This window comes from Amphibalanus amphitrite, unplaced genomic scaffold, assembly GCF_019059575.1.
Source record: "Amphibalanus amphitrite isolate SeventyFive unplaced genomic scaffold, NRLGWU_Aamphi_draft 000841F_arrow, whole genome shotgun sequence".
NCBI classification, from domain to species: Eukaryota; Metazoa; Arthropoda; class Thecostraca; order Balanomorpha; family Balanidae; genus Amphibalanus; species Amphibalanus amphitrite.
Genome location: NW_024882335.1, coordinates 19,639 through 37,168, shown reverse-complemented (window position 1 = coordinate 37,168; position 17,530 = coordinate 19,639). Strand labels below are relative to the sequence as shown.

Genomic DNA, 17,530 nt, shown 5'->3' with positions numbered 1-17,530 from the left:
ATACCCAAAATTTTCACAATTAAAAAAAAAACACAGAATATATTTTATAGAGCTATTGGTTTGCCTATAATTCATGCCAAATTTGAGCTCGATAGCTCCATTTTTGGCAAAGTTATGGCGAAAAAAACTGCTCAAAATGTATGACGTAAAATTTTCAAACCCAATTGTCTGCCGTTATAGAACATGCAGAGTAAGACGAAGACCACCATCGGATTCCCTGTGATGAGCTGCATCGAATAGATACCCTTTTAATGCAAAAATATCAAGTTCGAAATTTGACCTTTTTTACCTGACCTTGACCTTAACGGCATAACGGAACCTAAACCGACCTTAACCCTCTCCCGCACATGCCATTTTCCCATCCTAGAACGCACATGGGGATCATGGGCGTAACTTCGTATGTGGTTGGTATGGAGAGCTCCACACCAACTTGAAAGTTGGTGTGGATTTTCCACACCAACTTTAAGTGGTGACACTTCTCATGCACTTTTGAGTAAAAAAAAAAAACAGCAAAATATGATTCAAGGCCAGAAGAAATCAGTATGGGTTCCTCATAGTCCACAAAGGCGGATAATTGGGGGAGGGGAGGGGGGTATGGGAATGCTCGAGCATCCCCTGAGCCAAAAAATGCACCCCTCACTGGCAGAAGCACCCCAAAGTCTGCAAGTCTACACAAAAATATTTCACATTCTAAGTTTAAGAAAAATATCCAAAAAGCATGTCATTTTTAATCAGCAGTAAGCAATAACTGTATGAAGCATTTAATGTAAGCATGCACCCACTAGATATCACAGTTACACAATATGCATGATGAAAATGATTATCATTAATCAAGCCTTTATCATTATCCAACTGCCCTGGCTTTTATTTGTACAAGAATTATGCCTCAAGATGCTGGTTTTTTTACCCGCTCTGGTGTCATCCCCAGCCTGAAAAACAGCAGTATTCGACGAGATGTGGGGAATAAGTTAGCAATTTTTGAACAAACCTCACATTCAGCAGGGCACAATTACCGTCTCTATGTGCTTTGGCTCTACGATTTTTTTTTTAATAAGAATGATGTATTGTTGGTTTGACGGCTGTAGCACATGTGCATAAGTGGCCTGCGCCATAATCGTTGCAATAGCGCAATGATACCTAATTTGTTGTTCCCGCCATAGAAAAGTTTTCCTTCATCAGGAAAAGACAATTTTCATGCATTTGTTTTTTTTTGTAAAAGCTGGCAGTGGCTTCATTTTGACTTTATTTACTTGCCTTTTTGTGATATATTACATTTAAAAAGTGAATAATTTTTTATTTAGAAGATATTGTTGTCTAAACATTGCAGAAACGTGCATGCTCGTCAATCTAGCAGTGGATTGATATTCGCGAATCTGCTGCTGGTAGACACAAGAGACAGAAGACCAGCATTCACGGTTTCCGAATGTGCCGTTTTGGTATGAAATAAAAGTTAGCCTATTTTGTTTAGAAATTTTGTCCGAATGGTTGAATGGGTGGCTTTGGGCCCGGCCCCGGACTGATTTAGCCCAGACTAATTTTAGCCCTTCCCACTCCAAATTCGGTCCAAATTTTGATATAATATGCAAGGAAAACTTTTCACATCCACTCTCTGAGACAATGCATGGTCTTCAGGACGGTGCAAGCATGGTCTCCATCCTGCTGAAACCACTGCTGTTTGATGGTGTCGGCACAGCTGCGCTGCGGCGAGCGGAAGAACCATTAGAAAATACCATTAGAAAAAAAAAAACTGGAGGATCCTCGACCACCTCTCTCGGTTTATCGTCACAGAATTTCCGCTATCGTCCTCAGGACCTCAAAGGACAGGGAGCCAAGATATGCATGCCCTGTACGCATATTACACTTTTTTTCTGGCGTTTTGCCGGTTGCGACGAAACTATGAATGAGTTCAGAGATAGGGCAAGATGATAGGGTCTTCTTAGGGCCGAAAACTGAGCGGTATTTACGCTTTATTCCAATGACGGACCCTCTCTTCGAGTCGAAATTCGACCACTTCAGTTTTCTGCTTACCTACTGTTCGGTGTATGTCATCATCAAAAAGAGGAAAGATCCTTCCTCGCTGCATGAATGTTGGGAGACGTCACCCCCTCGGCTCTTAAGTTGGGGGCAATCGCCCTCGCTCCCCCCTGTTCCCGGGTCTATGAGCTGATTGGCAAGACGATAAACGAGCTGATTGGCGTTTCCACCCGAGCTTGAGCATGATAGGGTCTGTTCCAGTGGTTGCTCAAACCTCCTCTAAGCTCTTATGTATAGCCAGTGAAGGCTTTCAACACCATTAGCGTCGCCACGGGGGGGGGGGGAGGGCAAGCGGGGCAGTTTGCCTCCCCCAACCTCCGACCGAGTACCCCCTGAGATGGATGCAGATCCCATGAGATTTTGGAGTCGGCAAAAAATGGGGGGTAGTTTTCGAGAATGGCTGTAAACTCCACACCAACTTTGAAAATGTTTCTACACCCATGATGGGGATTTCGTTCCTGTTGGAGATAGAGCTTAGCGGTAAAGACCAAAAAGATTCTTTGGGAAGAGACAAATCCAATGATACCCAGTTTTACCTTCTCAGGTCAGTCATTGACCTTCCAGGTCAGGTCAAACTAAAAAAATGTTGCTGTTTTGGGTCACCGTTGGATATCAAGTACGCTGCTTATCATATACCGATGACGATGCCGCTTTCTGGTGCCAAGCCAGCTAGAACCTCTTTGTCACACTACCCGACCAGGTTTTTGCTGCTGAGGTCATTTCAGGTCAAGTTAGGTCAATGTCAATTATATGTGTTTGTATTTTCCGGGGTGCGGGCGGGGGCCCGCGGCCCGTTTAAAAAAAAAAAAGACATTGACCTGACGGACATGTCAGTGACCTGTGAGGAGGACGAGGTGTTCCGTAGCGCCGTGCTGACGGCCGTCACAAAGCCGTATCAGTCGCTGTCGCCGGCCACGCTCAGCAGAAATGACTGAGCCGCGCTAGGGTAAAGTGGCTGGTGTGAGAGGTAATTGTGAACTGTGAAACTGAACTGAGCTGGAGAGAAGTGTGACTATGTGAATACCTAGGGAGGGAGGGGAGGGTTAAAGCTGAATGTGTTGTAGACGTGATGCGGAATGTCATGTGTCTCGTTCGGAATGTCAGGTGTCTACACGGGCTGTTGTCTATCATTGTGCGTATTTTTTTCGGGTCGTTTGAGACCAGTCAAAAGCTCATCTGAATCATCGTTCATCTGATGCTTCCCCACTATATCGTCATGCAGTGCATTTGTTTTGTGAGAATATCACTGTTGTTTGTAATAAATGCCGAGACTATAAAAAAATATTAACAGCTCCTAAAAAATATATCCTCTTGGTTCTTTTTGTATACTGGGGTATACATCGTCTTAAGTCGATCTCTACGGAATTCACTAATGGCTAGGCTATTTCATGGCCATGCGTTGCATTCTTCATGCCATGGTCCGCCACCTGGTGGCTGAATTTATATCCTCAAGTTGAATTTGTTGATGCCTCAGCGCTTCAATCTTCCCAGTATCTCGGCGGTCGCAGCATAGAGGTACGTCTCCTAATTATTTTCCTGTTATTTCTTTTTAAGAGTATGACTCATTGAAAACTGTTGTTTTGCTAACACAACCATTCGCTGTTGATCATTGCCTGCAGGTTTTGTAAACAAAATTGTGGGTTTGAAACTTTGCCAGAAAGAATTAAAGTTCATGTATACTAAGATATACTAATGTCCTTGGTCCGAAAAAAATTGAGACGTGCTTAACCCTATTAGTGGCAGGCTCCTGGCTACCCCATATTAGTGGCAGGGGGGGGGCTGTTTACGACCCCCCCTTGATATCTCGAGATCTAACCGGCCGATTTTCGAAATTCAAACGGCATTCGATTTGGCTCAACGAGATCTACATTTCTAAAAAAAAAATAAAATTAAAAAATGTCAATAGGGGGGTAGAGGGGGGTAAAAACGGGCAAATTGCAGATACATTTTAGACTGTTTATCACGGCCAGGTTTCTGAACCAATCTTAACGCAACTTTTGCCGATCGATAGAGAATGAACCAGGAATTCACATGGATCCTAAAAATATGCATTTTCAAAAATCATAGGCGGATACAGATCATTGAGATTGGGGGTACACAAAAAGTATAGTAAATAAGGGTTTTGTTGGTACTGTTTCTAAAAAGGGTGGCAATGGTCTTGTTATGTTACAATTTTCTTATGAGAGAACGACTAAAATTGTATTGGTCATGCATAGGCGGTGTCAGGGCACCTATGTTGGGAGGTAAAAAATAACCCCCCTTTTTGGACGCCTGGATCCGCCTATTATAGCAAAAACGTGTCAAAAGAGGATGCACAATAACTTTGTATATGTTATCACATGATACCTTTCATTCACTGTTCGTAAAACTGGTGCAGCATCGTGATCTTCGCCCAAATGACTCGCTTCACGAATAGGACCCCCAATTCCCAGTGCTCTGGAGCCGCCCCTGGTAAAGTTATGAACTTGAAATTTTCAGGGAATGTGCCCAGTTTAGTTTTAGGAAAAGTCAGAAAATTTCAGCATCGTAGCTTCAGCGGTTTCGGAGATATTCCCGAAAAACCTGAGGGGTGGATAAAAACAACCCCCCCCTGCCACTAATAGGGTTAAGAAGTAGCACTACAATTATTGGGAGGAATTGGCCTCTGAAAAAATAAATGTACACCCGAGTGACCAACGGGATCCTGCACGACGGATAAATGTAAACGTCAGTATACAACGGACTGTGCCTAGGACTAGTCATGTATACTGTAGTATACATGGTCGCTGGGTTAGTTAAAGCCCTTTTTGTGGCTCACATACAACATTATGCCTTTAAGTGGCTCTGTAGTTGAGCGTTAACATTCTTCGAATCGTTGATGACCTCAATGACCGTAGATCCTCACTCAAAGTTTGATAAATCGCCCGATGAATTAGAATCCGACCCCTAAGCACAATGACATAAGCAAGCACCTCCCTAAAACACACCGTACGGCGATTCTTTTTAGAGATGTTGCTTCAGATAATGCTGCAAGGCCTTCCTCTACTGCTTATCGATTCGCAACAGGTGCTACAAGTTCCATATCTTCAAAGGAAATCGCAACTAAAAAACTAAGAGCAGTGGGCAAGGGGCAGAAGAAGCGGAAGTTAACCCTCGCCCTGGCAGGGCATTTTTCATAACACGGCCTGGCAGGGGGGGTCGATGCGACCCCCCCCCCTCGCGATTGGCTCCTATGGCACCTAGAAACACCAAATTTGGTAGGTAGGTGGGCCCCCCGGAGTTCTCGCCCCTGTGCAAATTTGGTTGCTCTAGGTCAATATTTAGGGGGGTTTTGGGGGGTATAAATGTAAAAATTTCGCTAAAAACAGGTCAAAAGTTTTTCGCCTATAACTTTTGATCTAATTAAGATAGAGCAAAAAGAAAAGCACCAGTGAACTCAGCACGTCAAGGCGCGTCGAATGATATACTTTTTAGCTTGCTTAAGTGTACTTAAAGTTTTTCTTAAATTTTAAGTAAACTTAAATTAATAAATTAAGTTCAAATTAACCAAATTGCATCATATCGCATATCATTTGATTCAGCTGATCACCAGGAACACAATGATACCATTTTTTAAGCTTTAGCGTCATTATGTGCCAAGTTATTGGCAAAAACGTCATTTGACCTCAGTTGACCTCATTTGACCTGACCCATGGATAAGTACACCAAACAAAGAAGCACCAAGTGTCCTGCTGTTAAGTACCGTGGTTTCAAAGCACAAAAGTGATAAAACGAAGCGGATATCTCCAGTATTTTCTGAATTTAGTATTTTCCCATAGGCTTAACATTACGACGTAATGACCTCTAACTGACCTCAGGTCAGTGACCTCAAAAAAACCGGAATATATGTTATACAATTCGGTGAACTTAGCACATCCTGAAAGTTTGAAGGAAATCAGTCGAAAACTGTGAGTTGGACAGGTGCATAAAGAAAATTGAAGTTTGACCATGACCTTGTACCGGTTTTTCTGACCTGGTGACCTGACCCAAGGTCACCTGGACCTGAAATTTTCAGGTCATATGTAAAAAGGTTGCCCCATAGGCTGTGCCAAATTTGGCGGCGCTGCGCGCCGCCGTTTTTACGCTATCTTCGAAAAACCTTAGGGGGGGGGGGGTCGCATCGACCCCCCCCCCCCCTGCCAGGGCGAGGGTTAAGGGCGAGCGGCGTTGATAATTAAACGTGTCAATACTATTAGCCATTTTACGCCCTAAACAAACGAAAAAATACACTTTGGTGATTGTATGGAAGTTTTCATGGATTACATTTCAGTCATATTTTATAGGCTTTGAGTATTTTTGTATATCACAGTATACATGTCATTGCGCATGCGCGATGACCTTCATGGCTGAAATGTCACCAATATGGTCATTATTGGCACCAAAGCTCTCAGCCAAAAAAGTTTCGTTGCTCTCCATTCATGGGCTAATTGGCGGGACTCAAGAGGATATGTGTGTTTGTATGTCTGTGTGTGTCTGTGTGTACACTGATGTGTGCACCGATTGTTTATGTGTCCATATTGCATGAAATCATGATCTGAGAAGCTTTTACCAAAAATGCAGTCAAAAAACTTCACAAAAAGTAAATTCCGCTTGCCTAAAACGCAATTATCTTAGATGACCTAGGTTGACCTTGACCTTGACCTTGACATCTGTACATCGTCGAACAACATGTTCCATGATAGGTGGGAGATAAGACTGGCAAAAAAGGCCGAAATCAAGGTGTCAAAAGCTCACAAGGCCCATAGCCAACGCAAGATGTTGAGAATTGGCCATTTGGGTCATGACATGACCTGAAAAACAAGGTCATATCTCTGAAACCAAAAACCACAGAAACTTGAAATTTTCAGTGGACATCAAGAAAGGATAGAGGAGCAGCTATGCAAAAAAATCAGCCTTCTAGCTTTAAAAATGTTGAGTGCAGAGCAGAGACTACCTGGGGGGGGGGTGGCAACAACCCCCCCCCCATTGTGCGGGCGAGGGTTAATGATCGTGTAGCCCACACCATTGAATTTAAAATGTAAAATTGGCCACAAAACATGTATCACGCGACCCTAGTATCGTTGGATGCATAATTGTGACCCTTTGTGATCTGACCTCAGGGACCTGACCTGGCACCAGTGACCTAAGCAGCATACGGATTAGGCGACCAACGCTGCACCGATAATTTTCGATAATATGCCTTTTATTCGATGTTATCCCTCGCATGTGTAAGGGGGGTCGGATGGACCCCCATGGTTTTTCGCAAATAACTCACGTAAAAAGCGGCGGATCGCGACGAAACTTTTAGTACCCTCGCATAGATCAATTTTACACCTACCCTGAAAATTTCATGACCCTGACCCAAGTGACCTTTGACCTGTGACGTATTTCTCGAACACATGTTTGGCCGGAATCGCGATTCGGCGTATGTCGGCTCACATAAGTCGCGCGTTTGCAAGCTTCTCGTGGTTTCAAACGTTCAAACATGTGATTTGATGTTGCTCCCATGCATTTGGGTGGATGTCAAGGTCACCTGAAGGTCTGGTAAGGTCATTGACCCTTGGTGACCTCGGTTCACTTTTTCGAGCTATACATGTTTCTAGGCTAGTTTTTGGAGCTGAATTCGAATTTAGAAACTATTTGAACATTTACGAAGTAGTTTTGGTGCCTTCATAACATGTTACGAAGCTGTCAGAGGCGGTTGACACGTACTACGAATACCCGTCACGATCCCTACTGGTTGACCTGACTTGACCTGATCCGACCCGGTCTAAATGCTTAAAAACACCATCTGTGATCAAAACTAACACGATATTCGTGATCAGCACCCCGAAAAACCCCTTAGCAGCCACACTTTACGACTTTCTAACAGGTCCCGATTTTCCCGATTTTGGGTCATTGACCTGACCTGAAAGGTCAACCAATGACCTAGGACCTTAAAATTGGGTACCATCGGCTTCCTCTCGTCACGAGAAACACGCTCGTTTTTTTGCGAAGCTCTAGCTCAATCAGGGGCCAAACGGCAAGGGGGGGTCCAACCGGCCCCCTATACATACACATTAGAAGCTGGCAAACGCCGCACACATGCGAGGGTTATAACGCATTCCTTAGAAGGCCCGTAATCGGTGAAAAAATGCGACCTTTGACCTGACCTGTGACGTACTCGGTTGCACCTAGGTCAACGAAACGCGGTCACGAGGTAGTTCTCTGGTGGCGTTACCGAATGCACCGTTTGAATTTTCAAAATCGGTCGGTAGCTTTCCGAGATCTGAGGGGGGGGGGGGCGAATCGGTGACCTCTGAGGTCAGGTCAAGTAACCCAAGATTGGATTTGATATTTGGTGAATAACTTCGCCAAAAATGGCCGCAGAGGTGCCTGTATCCGCCATGCTCAGGGGCCTCAAATGATCGGTACTTTTTGTTTTGGTGAGGTCAACTAAGGGTGTTGGTCTAAGGTCACAGCTTCTTAGATCACGAGCTTGTGGAAGAAAAAATCACATAACATTTGATTTTGCAGTCTTTTTGAGTCTATTGGAAGCTTTCCCAACTCGCTAGATAAGTTCGATCGCGAGTTATTGACGTTAAACTTCGATGAACTATGGAGATGTCATATATAACCTCACGCAAGGTAAACAATGTAAACGTTAAGCATCGGACCCTGCAAGGATTGTATGGCCTCACGATTCCATGTCACTGTTAGAGTTGCAAAGTTTTCCCTATGGGCTGCTACCGGCACCGCCCCGCCCCACAAAAATTTTCTGGGATACCGGCATGCTACCACGCCCCAAGCAAAAACACCACCAAATTACCGGCATACTAAAAAACCTGCATTCTTGATTCTGGCTTACCCCTGCATGAGATGCCACATTATGGCAATTTCAGTTACCGCCCCACCCAGCAGCCACCCATTGTCCAACCAAAACTCCAGCAGCCTGATTTTGGCTGAGTTGGCCCCACAAATACCACAATTTTGAAACTCAATTCCAGTTTACAGCTGTTAAAATATCACCTGTAATCAAAGAGGTATTGCCTACAAAAAGCCTACACACATTCATCAAAAAAGCAAGGTCAAAAAGAACTTGAATTACTGAAATGTGTTCCTGAAGACTGCACAGTGAGCAGCAATCACATTTACCACAAGCGTTCTTATTTTCCACATTACCCTAAAATGAGCTATAGCTAGTCATAAATCACATTATAAAAAAACTACAGATTTGGCCATGTTCCTAACTGAGGAAGCGAGATCAACATCTGCTTTTTCCTATCCGCCATGCACACAGAGAAAAATTTACCCCTCTACGGGTAATTTTACACTTATGGGTACCGGTATCCCGATTTCTCCGGATATTAAAACTCGGACAGAAATAAATATACACCATTTATTTTGGGTTCCTGTACACCTATGGTTCTTTTTACACACATTGTAGCAAATGTACCTGATATGGGTTTACAGTACCATGCAGATTCGGGTACCATTACTCAGAAGAGATGGTACATCTATCTAACAAACCAGAATCGGTGGTGTAGGGCTACTCTACCAGCATGTTTTTCTACTACTTGTTATTGAAAAACAGGTACCTGTAACATGCATCAACTCGTAAGGGTGTATAAGTACTTAAATGTGGTTTTCTGACTCCTTATTTTTTAAAGGTAGATTTACCTTTTGTGAGTAATTTTAACAGGGGGCGTGGCCTAGGTCGCGCATGCGCAGAAGGGTGTTCCTCTCCACCAATCATCGTTCCGCGTTTTGTGTTTGGCGCGCACGCTTTCAGTATGAGCCAGTTTGAACCGCCGTTGCCGGCGTGGTGGGTGTGTGTAGAGGCTGGGAGCCGCACGGCGAGTGCTGTTCGCGTTTCACGCGGTTTATTGTGGAAGTGAGCTACGTGACTTTCTTTCCCGGGCGAGTGTGGTGGTGGATCGTGTTGTGCAAGGGCACCAGCGTCAGGACAACCTGAACCGGCCGACAAATATGGGGATCGACGACCGAACAAGCTAACTGCCAGGGCCGTCGGGTATCGCGCATTGCGCCATAAAAGTGGAGTGTCGTACGCGGTGTTACAGGTACGAATGGGAGTATAGACCTTGCATTACGGGACGGGGCAATGCTCACCGGTCGGTTGACCGCCAGCTGACGACAGCCGTAGGCGGGAAGGGACTGCGTCCACATCGTGCGAAAAATCTGATTATTTGTTTGTCATGACATGTTTCCTAATTAAATCGATGATCTTCATCCGGTTCTGTCCATCTCGTTGGAACCCAATAAACAAGCGAACTCCGTTTTACATATCATTGTTTTGTTCTATTTATAGCAAACTGCGACAAGTGTAGCACAAATAAAGCATGGTGTTAAAGGAAGACTGCCACCTTCAAAAAGTTTTCTCAGATCGGCCTATGATTTATTCCCTGGACAAAACAAAATTTTAGAATTCACCTGACAAAGTATCATCACGTGAATCGCGAAAAAAAATTGTCGATTTTCATACAATTATCAATCGGTTAATGTCTAGCGACAATGTTTACACATCACTAGACTTCAAGGTCATAAGATTATTACATTTTATTTGAAAAAATAAGGTATTTTATGATTTACTAATATATGATTTCATGAGAAATTGGCCATGTTTAATTTATTTTGCATTTAAGTTCGTAAAACATTAAAAAAATCATGGCTCATTTGGAATGGGTCTGGCCCATGTTAAACCCCATTTCCCACACTTTTTTGGAAAAAAGGAACCACTGAATATATAAGTTTAACTTTTATTTTGACACTCCAAAATTCTTCTCTGATCTCGAAACAATCAAAGTTTTGACATATATTTACCAAAAGATAAGAAAATTCATGTTTCAAAGTTATCGATAAACAGTAGAGATGTCGGTTTTCTTGGACTAAAAAATGGCATCAAACTGAACTTTGGTCTCCGATTTCTCGCAAACGGGTTCGAATTTCGGAAAACCGACTTCAGTCTGGGACATAGGTGGCTCAGCTCTAGTGAAAACCGTTTTGTGGAAAAAAGGTGGCAGTCTACCTTTAAAGTACCTTATAACTTTCGGATAAGTTTAAGGCTTTAAAGGTAACAATACCAAAGAATCACTGGTACGTATACGTGTGAGCAGGTTATGTGACACAAACAAATTCGGTACGTATGCGTGTGAGAAGGTCATGTGACACAAATAAATTCGGTATTTTGACGCAAAAGGGTTGAGCTACCTGTTTTCTCGGCGTAGGATAACCCGTAAATGTAGTACCGATTTGGTACTCCAAAAATACCCGGATTTTGTGGCTAGTAATACCCTAGAATCACTGGTATTTGTACGTAATAATAGTTCATGCGAAACAATGAAGGGTATTGATACTCGTTTTCTGGAGGTAGGATAACCCGTAAAACTAGTACCGATTTGGTACTCGTGAAAAAACCCGGATTTTTTAGGTAAAGATAGCTAAGAATAGCTGGTATGTACACAATAAAGTAGGTCTTGTGATACAATCAGTTTAGGTAGTCTAACACTGACTGAGTAGATATAAACGTTTTCTCTGCGTTAAAGGACCCGTAAATATAGTACCGATTTGGTACTCGTGAAATACCCATATTTTTAGGGTAAATATTTCTTTGAGTGTGGCTTGCCGGCTCGTGAGTAAGATACGAATCATGTAAAAATATGTGCTCACTTGTCTCTCACAGGACTCACTTGTCCTGAGAAGTCACCAAATAATATGTATAAAAACGATATAACATCCTCTCCCATCTCAAACGCGGGAACAAACACAAGGTTATAAAGGATCGAAACAGATGCGCCATAACACAGTTTTTAACCAGCTGATTAAAACACTGCAAAAAAAGTTTTAGGACTGCAAACTACTGCCTCGTGAATGATTTTTTTGATAAAAATCATCCAACACGATATTAAAATCCAATAAAATCAACACTGTGAGTGTCATTGACTACAAGAAAATCCACTTCTCTTGAGTAATTCAACCAAAAGGGCATATGAATAAATATTACGTCATCAGCTTACATCCTTTTTTTTTTTAGGGGACAGAGGATCTTAAAAGTCAATCCTTGGTTGCTTGATCAGCTGATCATATTGCGCCACTTTGTATTCATTTGGCCTGCATGTTGTGTTTTCTTGTAAAGATAAGACAAAATGCCAGTTTAATTCATTTTCATTTCATTTTGGGACCTAATTTAGGCTCAGGGCTTCCTAACACCTGCCTTTTCAGCTGGATTTTCAGTGTCAAATTCTTTGTAGAGTATCTCGGACCACATCTCAAGACTCAAGGCCAGTTTCCAAACAATGTGTTTTGCGTTGTTTTGATTCTGCCTTTTGCCTAGGGAATGTTGCCATTAACATTAATTTATTTTATTGTATTTTACCTATTACGGGCCTATTACCTACCATTAGACTTACTAATTGGTTGCGCTTTTGCAACATGAATGAGTATTCTTCCTTTGATAGACCACAGTAGATTCTTGACAATTCTTATTAGAGCCAAACCTGTGAAATGCTGAGGTTCATGTGTACAATTACCCTTAGCAATGGAACTTCTACCACAAAATGTATTTTGCAGTGGCTAAGATTGCTGTTATTACAATTCAATAGCCTCTTAGTGTCCAAAGTTTGAATCATATGCTGATAATTTTTTTTTTTTTGGTGCAAAATTAAAAATACCGGCATGCTACCGGCAGGATATGCCAAATACCACGAAAAAACCTGCGGTAGTGAAAAATTACCGGCATGCCGGTAGTGCGGTAGGGAAATTTTGCAACTCTAGTCACTGTGGTAGTCTTATATTACATATTTCCGTCGCCAAAACAATAGATTCCAGAGTTCCCCACTGACCGATGATGGTGAAGTCACGTAACCGACCAGTCAGGTGACCCTAAAAAATCCGAGCTATACAGGCCTCGGGTGTTACTGAGTCCTGTAACTTCATTTCTCTGTAGAAACCCCTCTGGCACCGAGGGCAAAGTTGTCATTAAGGCCGTACAGACTTTCACTTATGAAAACGCGGTTGGTGTTTACATATCCGGGTTGAAACAAATGTTATATGCGTCATTTTGTGAGGATGCTGCCTTTCTCAAACCTAAGCAATGCATATACACATACACTTATCATAATGTTTTTGAAATCCTCGAGAGGTGAAGAATTAAGTCTGATCGTTTTTTTTTTTGCAGCACTGCAAAGAGCATACCACAAAGAAACAAGAACTGTTGAACGGATGTCACAACAACGAAGCTCTTGTTAAAACACAGGATGTCAGGGTAAGATCTTTTACATTTTTCTTTTCATTACAGTTAGAACATCGTTATCTATAAAAGTTGAGGCCTGGCACGTTTCAGGGTTGCGCAATCTTTCTGTAGGTCGATGAGAGAAAATTGAACTGCGCTTCTTTTGAACGGAAGTCAATCTGAGCACTCCAGACATCATTTTGCAGGTAGACGTGAAATATGCAATTCGCAAGAATTACATCTGTGACCCCTCATCATGTCCCTAAAGTATAAAAGGTTTTCAGCAGTTTTTCGACAACTTTTGATACGGACGTTCTTAGTGATGAAAACAACTTGAATGTGTTCAGCTTTACGATATGGCTCGACTGATATTTTTGATACGGACGTTCTTAGCGATGAAAACAACTTGAATGTGTTCAGCTTTACGATACGGCTTGACTGATACGCAATGTGGCCTTTCCAGGTTAGGTCACGACTTTGAACCTGGAATCCGTTTTCAAGTTGACCTTTGTAGGCCAAGTTATTCCGCGCCCCGTTGGAGACCATGTATTCCCACGCCCTGCTGGGGGGGAGGGGGGGTCGGAGGGGGATCAATTAGCTGTGAACGACGATCTACATAAAATGCATTTATTTCGTTTCAGGTGTGTCCCCGTCTGCACGTCAAGAGAAGTTCGGAGCCTGTTTTTGGTAACTATCCTCCTCTTGACAGTATTCCTCTGGCTTCACTTTATTCTCATTCGTAAGCCACCTATAAATAATGTCTCGCATACACTCAACCTTAGTACCGTTGAGAAAACGATTCAAGCGCGGCAAATACACTTTCCTCAGAGACGATCACCTTATCTCACAAGCGGGGTGAGCCAAAATCATCTAGCACAAGATCCTAAGAAACCACTGCTTGTTCTTCACTGGACAGAGCAGCCTGGCTTCTACTTCCATGTGAACAACTCGTCATTTTCCGGCTGCCCTGTGAGCAGCTGTTCAGCCACCTCAGATCGTAAGCTGCTGTCGATTGCTGACGCAGTTGTCATCCATGGACACAGAATAAATATGAGCAATCTACCTAGCCGGAAACGGCCACACAAGCCCTATGTGCTAGTCTGGCGCGAGGCTCCGCCGCAGACTCCGTCGCGCCTCCCGCTCCGGAAACTGGTAGGCTACTTTGACCTGATGATGGCGTACACGAGGGACGCGGACGTGCTGTTTCCATATGGACTGACGGGTGAAGGCAAGCAGACGGAAAAGGTGCCGGCTTTCAACGCCAGTCGCGGGTTAGTCGATTTCAGCATACTGCATTTTGTAAAAAGCATCTCCTAAACTCACAATTCAGACATATCTTTGAAGAATGTTTCGAAATACGAGGGGGTATCGAAAAGTTCTGATCATCACATAGAAGATATAGACCGATTTTGATGATTTTTGGTTGGTATCATATTTGGTACTTAAGAACAATGTTCCCGCAAAGAAAATCCTGAGAAGTGGTTTTATCTTATGTAGGAGAGACTTAGAAGTAAAAAAGATGAATATTGGGCCCATTGAGGACCGAACTGTAATCCAACTAATGCATTTGAAACGGTATCACACTGAGAAAATACATCAAGAACGTGAAATTAGTTTATGGCGAGGAAAGCCCATCTCATGCACTTACCGAAAATGAAGAAATGATTTTCTACTTGGTTGCATGGCCCTTGCAGGGGAGTCAAGAAGTGAGTGACTACCAGTGACTGACAAGGTGGTGACTGTGAAGGAAGTGGAGGACCTCATCCTTACAGATCGTCGTGTGACCTTTCAGATGATTGTGCAATAGAAAGGTTTCAATGCTGGCAGTGCCTGAGGATATTATCAGCGAAGAACTACAGACGATAAAGGAGTCAGCCCGCTTACAATTTCGTGTTTCTACTTTGTTCAAGAGAAAAATGCGTCTTGGCCTTTCGAAATGAAAACTAGGTCTTTTTTTTAGGAAATAGAAGACATCTTCGATCATTTGATGACTTGTGACAAATGCTGGATCTATTTATATGATCCAGAGACAAAAAGACGATCAAGAAGTTTAAGCACGGCACATCTGTCCTTCTTAAAAGGCGAAGATGCAGAAGCCGATATGGAAGGTCAATGCTATCAGTGTTCTGGATCTGGCGTAGGATAGTCATTACCGACTGTCTTGATGATGGTCGGATAATGATAAGCAAGCACTACTGCACACTTTTCAAGAAGTTGTGAGGTGGCCTCAAGCAGAATCGCCTCAAAAAAGCCCAAGAAAGATGTTTTATCCGCACTGACAGCGTCCCCGCCCAGTCGTCCTGAGCTGCGATTGAAGAAACAACATGATGTGGACATTAAATCCTACCGCATCTAAGAAATTCGCCTGACCGGGTATTAACTGACTCTTGATTGTTACGGGAGATGAAGAATCCACAGTATGGCCGGTGATTTAAGGACAGAAATGACGTCATTGATCAGGTGGAGCAGTGATTTACGGGACAGCGCGAGGGTCCTACAATGACCGCCTGAGGCAGCTCAAGAAACGATACAATAAGTTTGCGGTCGTGTGTGGTGACTTGTAAAGGAGTAATGAACATCATGTATAAAAAAATCAAAATTCTATCACATCTAATTCATGGTGATGATCAGAACTTTACGATACCCCCTCGTATGATACACAGAGTATACAGAGTATACAGAGTATATGTATGTATACAGAGGTCTATGGATAAACATATTAGCATTTCTGTATCAGGGATATAAACAGTAGCCTTCCGCTGTTACTCCCACATGTTTGACCGATCTGACCCCCCCCCCCCCCACCGTCGCTGCAGGGTGCGGCCAGTGGCCTGGATGGTGTCCCACTGTAAAACCGTGTGTAAGAGGGAGCAGTACGTCGCCCAGCTACGCCACCACATCGCAGTGGACACATTCGGCAAGTGCGGCGAGCGGCGGTGTCCTGAGCACATAACCGACTGCTACCGACACCTGGCCGAGACGCACCTCTTCTACCTGTCCTTCGAGAACTCCCTCTGCGACGACTACATCACAGAGAAGTTCTGGCTGGCGCTGCAGGCCGGCATGGTGCCGGTGGTGCGCGGCCCGTCGCCGCAGTCCTACCACCGCGTGGCACCGCCCAACTCCTTCATCCACGTGGAGGAGTTCGCCGGGCCCAAGGCTCTGGCCGCCCATCTGCTGGAGCTGTCTCGCAATCGGACGGCGTATGAGGAGTACCATGCATGGCGTAGCTCCCACAAGCTGCAGTATCCCCGCCCCATGTGTAATCTGTGCCACCGGCTGCATTACGGTGATCGGCCGAAGCCACTGCACTTGTCGAAACTTTGGTCCGTGGAGGACCTGTGTCACGAACCTCGCGACCTTGACGAGGAAAGCTCATCTTGACTCAGGCTAAATATGTGGGGAAACTTGAATGACATTACTGAAATATGTACAGTTTGGTGCATAAGAATGGAGATAGCGTGCGTTAAAGGGCCATAGTCATTAAATGCCTATGAAGAGATGGGGGGGGGGGGGGGTATCCTATCATCATGACTAGATCAGTAGGTATATACTTGAGGGGATCAAATGCTACGCATATGGTTCACTTAAAACTCAATTTTAGATATTATGCCCGGCCTTAGGTTAGTGACGCGGAGAGACCAAGCGGTTGTCTCTTCAGTCACGTCTTCATCCGCTGTTGATCGATGACACTGATTCACGTGTTGCGCTATCCCGTCATGCGTTAGTACGTTGCAATTACAATCGAACGAAGTAGTTGTCATGGAGCAGGACATCGGTCTGAAAGTGACTGCCTTCATCGCCTAGCCTTCCAGGCGGTGGGGGGGGGGGGGCATTTTTTTGCCCCCCTTTAGTTTTTTCGATATATCTCGAGAACCGCTGCGCCGATCGTCACCAAACTTTCAGTACCCTCCCGGGAGCAGCTAGCGCACATGGTGACCAAAAATTTTTTCCAAAGGCTATGATAGGTTGGCCGCTAATGACGTCAGAGTGAAGTCATTTTTGCCATTTTCGACCCAAAAAAAAGTTTTGCGGGAAGAGCTGTCAGGCCTACAGCTTTAGAGATACAGAAAAATGTTTCATACATAAAAGGTGTCGAATTAAAAGGACTATAAAACTGCAATTTCGGTTTTTCGAGTTTTTTGGATTTTGACCCCCAAAAATCAAAAAATAGATTTTTTGAATATAATAGCCAAAAAATCCAAAAAGTTTTTTGAATTTCGAAAAAACCGGAATGTATGTGATAGCCCCTACCCCCTTCTATCTACATAC

At 43.6% G+C, this 17,530-nt stretch overlaps 1 protein-coding gene across 1 annotated transcript; it reads left to right on the top strand.

Moving 5' to 3' along the window:
- Window positions 1-13,206: 13,206 nt before the first annotated feature.
- Window positions 13,207-16,716, top strand: LOC122366966 (alpha-(1,3)-fucosyltransferase 7-like). Its single transcript, XM_043339675.1, has 3 exons — window positions 13,207-13,291; window positions 13,900-14,529; window positions 16,075-16,716. The coding sequence occupies exons 1-3, from the start codon at window positions 13,284-13,286 to the stop codon at window positions 16,640-16,642; spliced, it is 1,206 nt and encodes a 401-aa protein (XP_043195610.1). The 5' UTR covers window positions 13,207-13,283; the 3' UTR covers window positions 16,643-16,716.
- The last annotated feature ends 814 nt before the right edge of the window (window positions 16,717-17,530 follow it).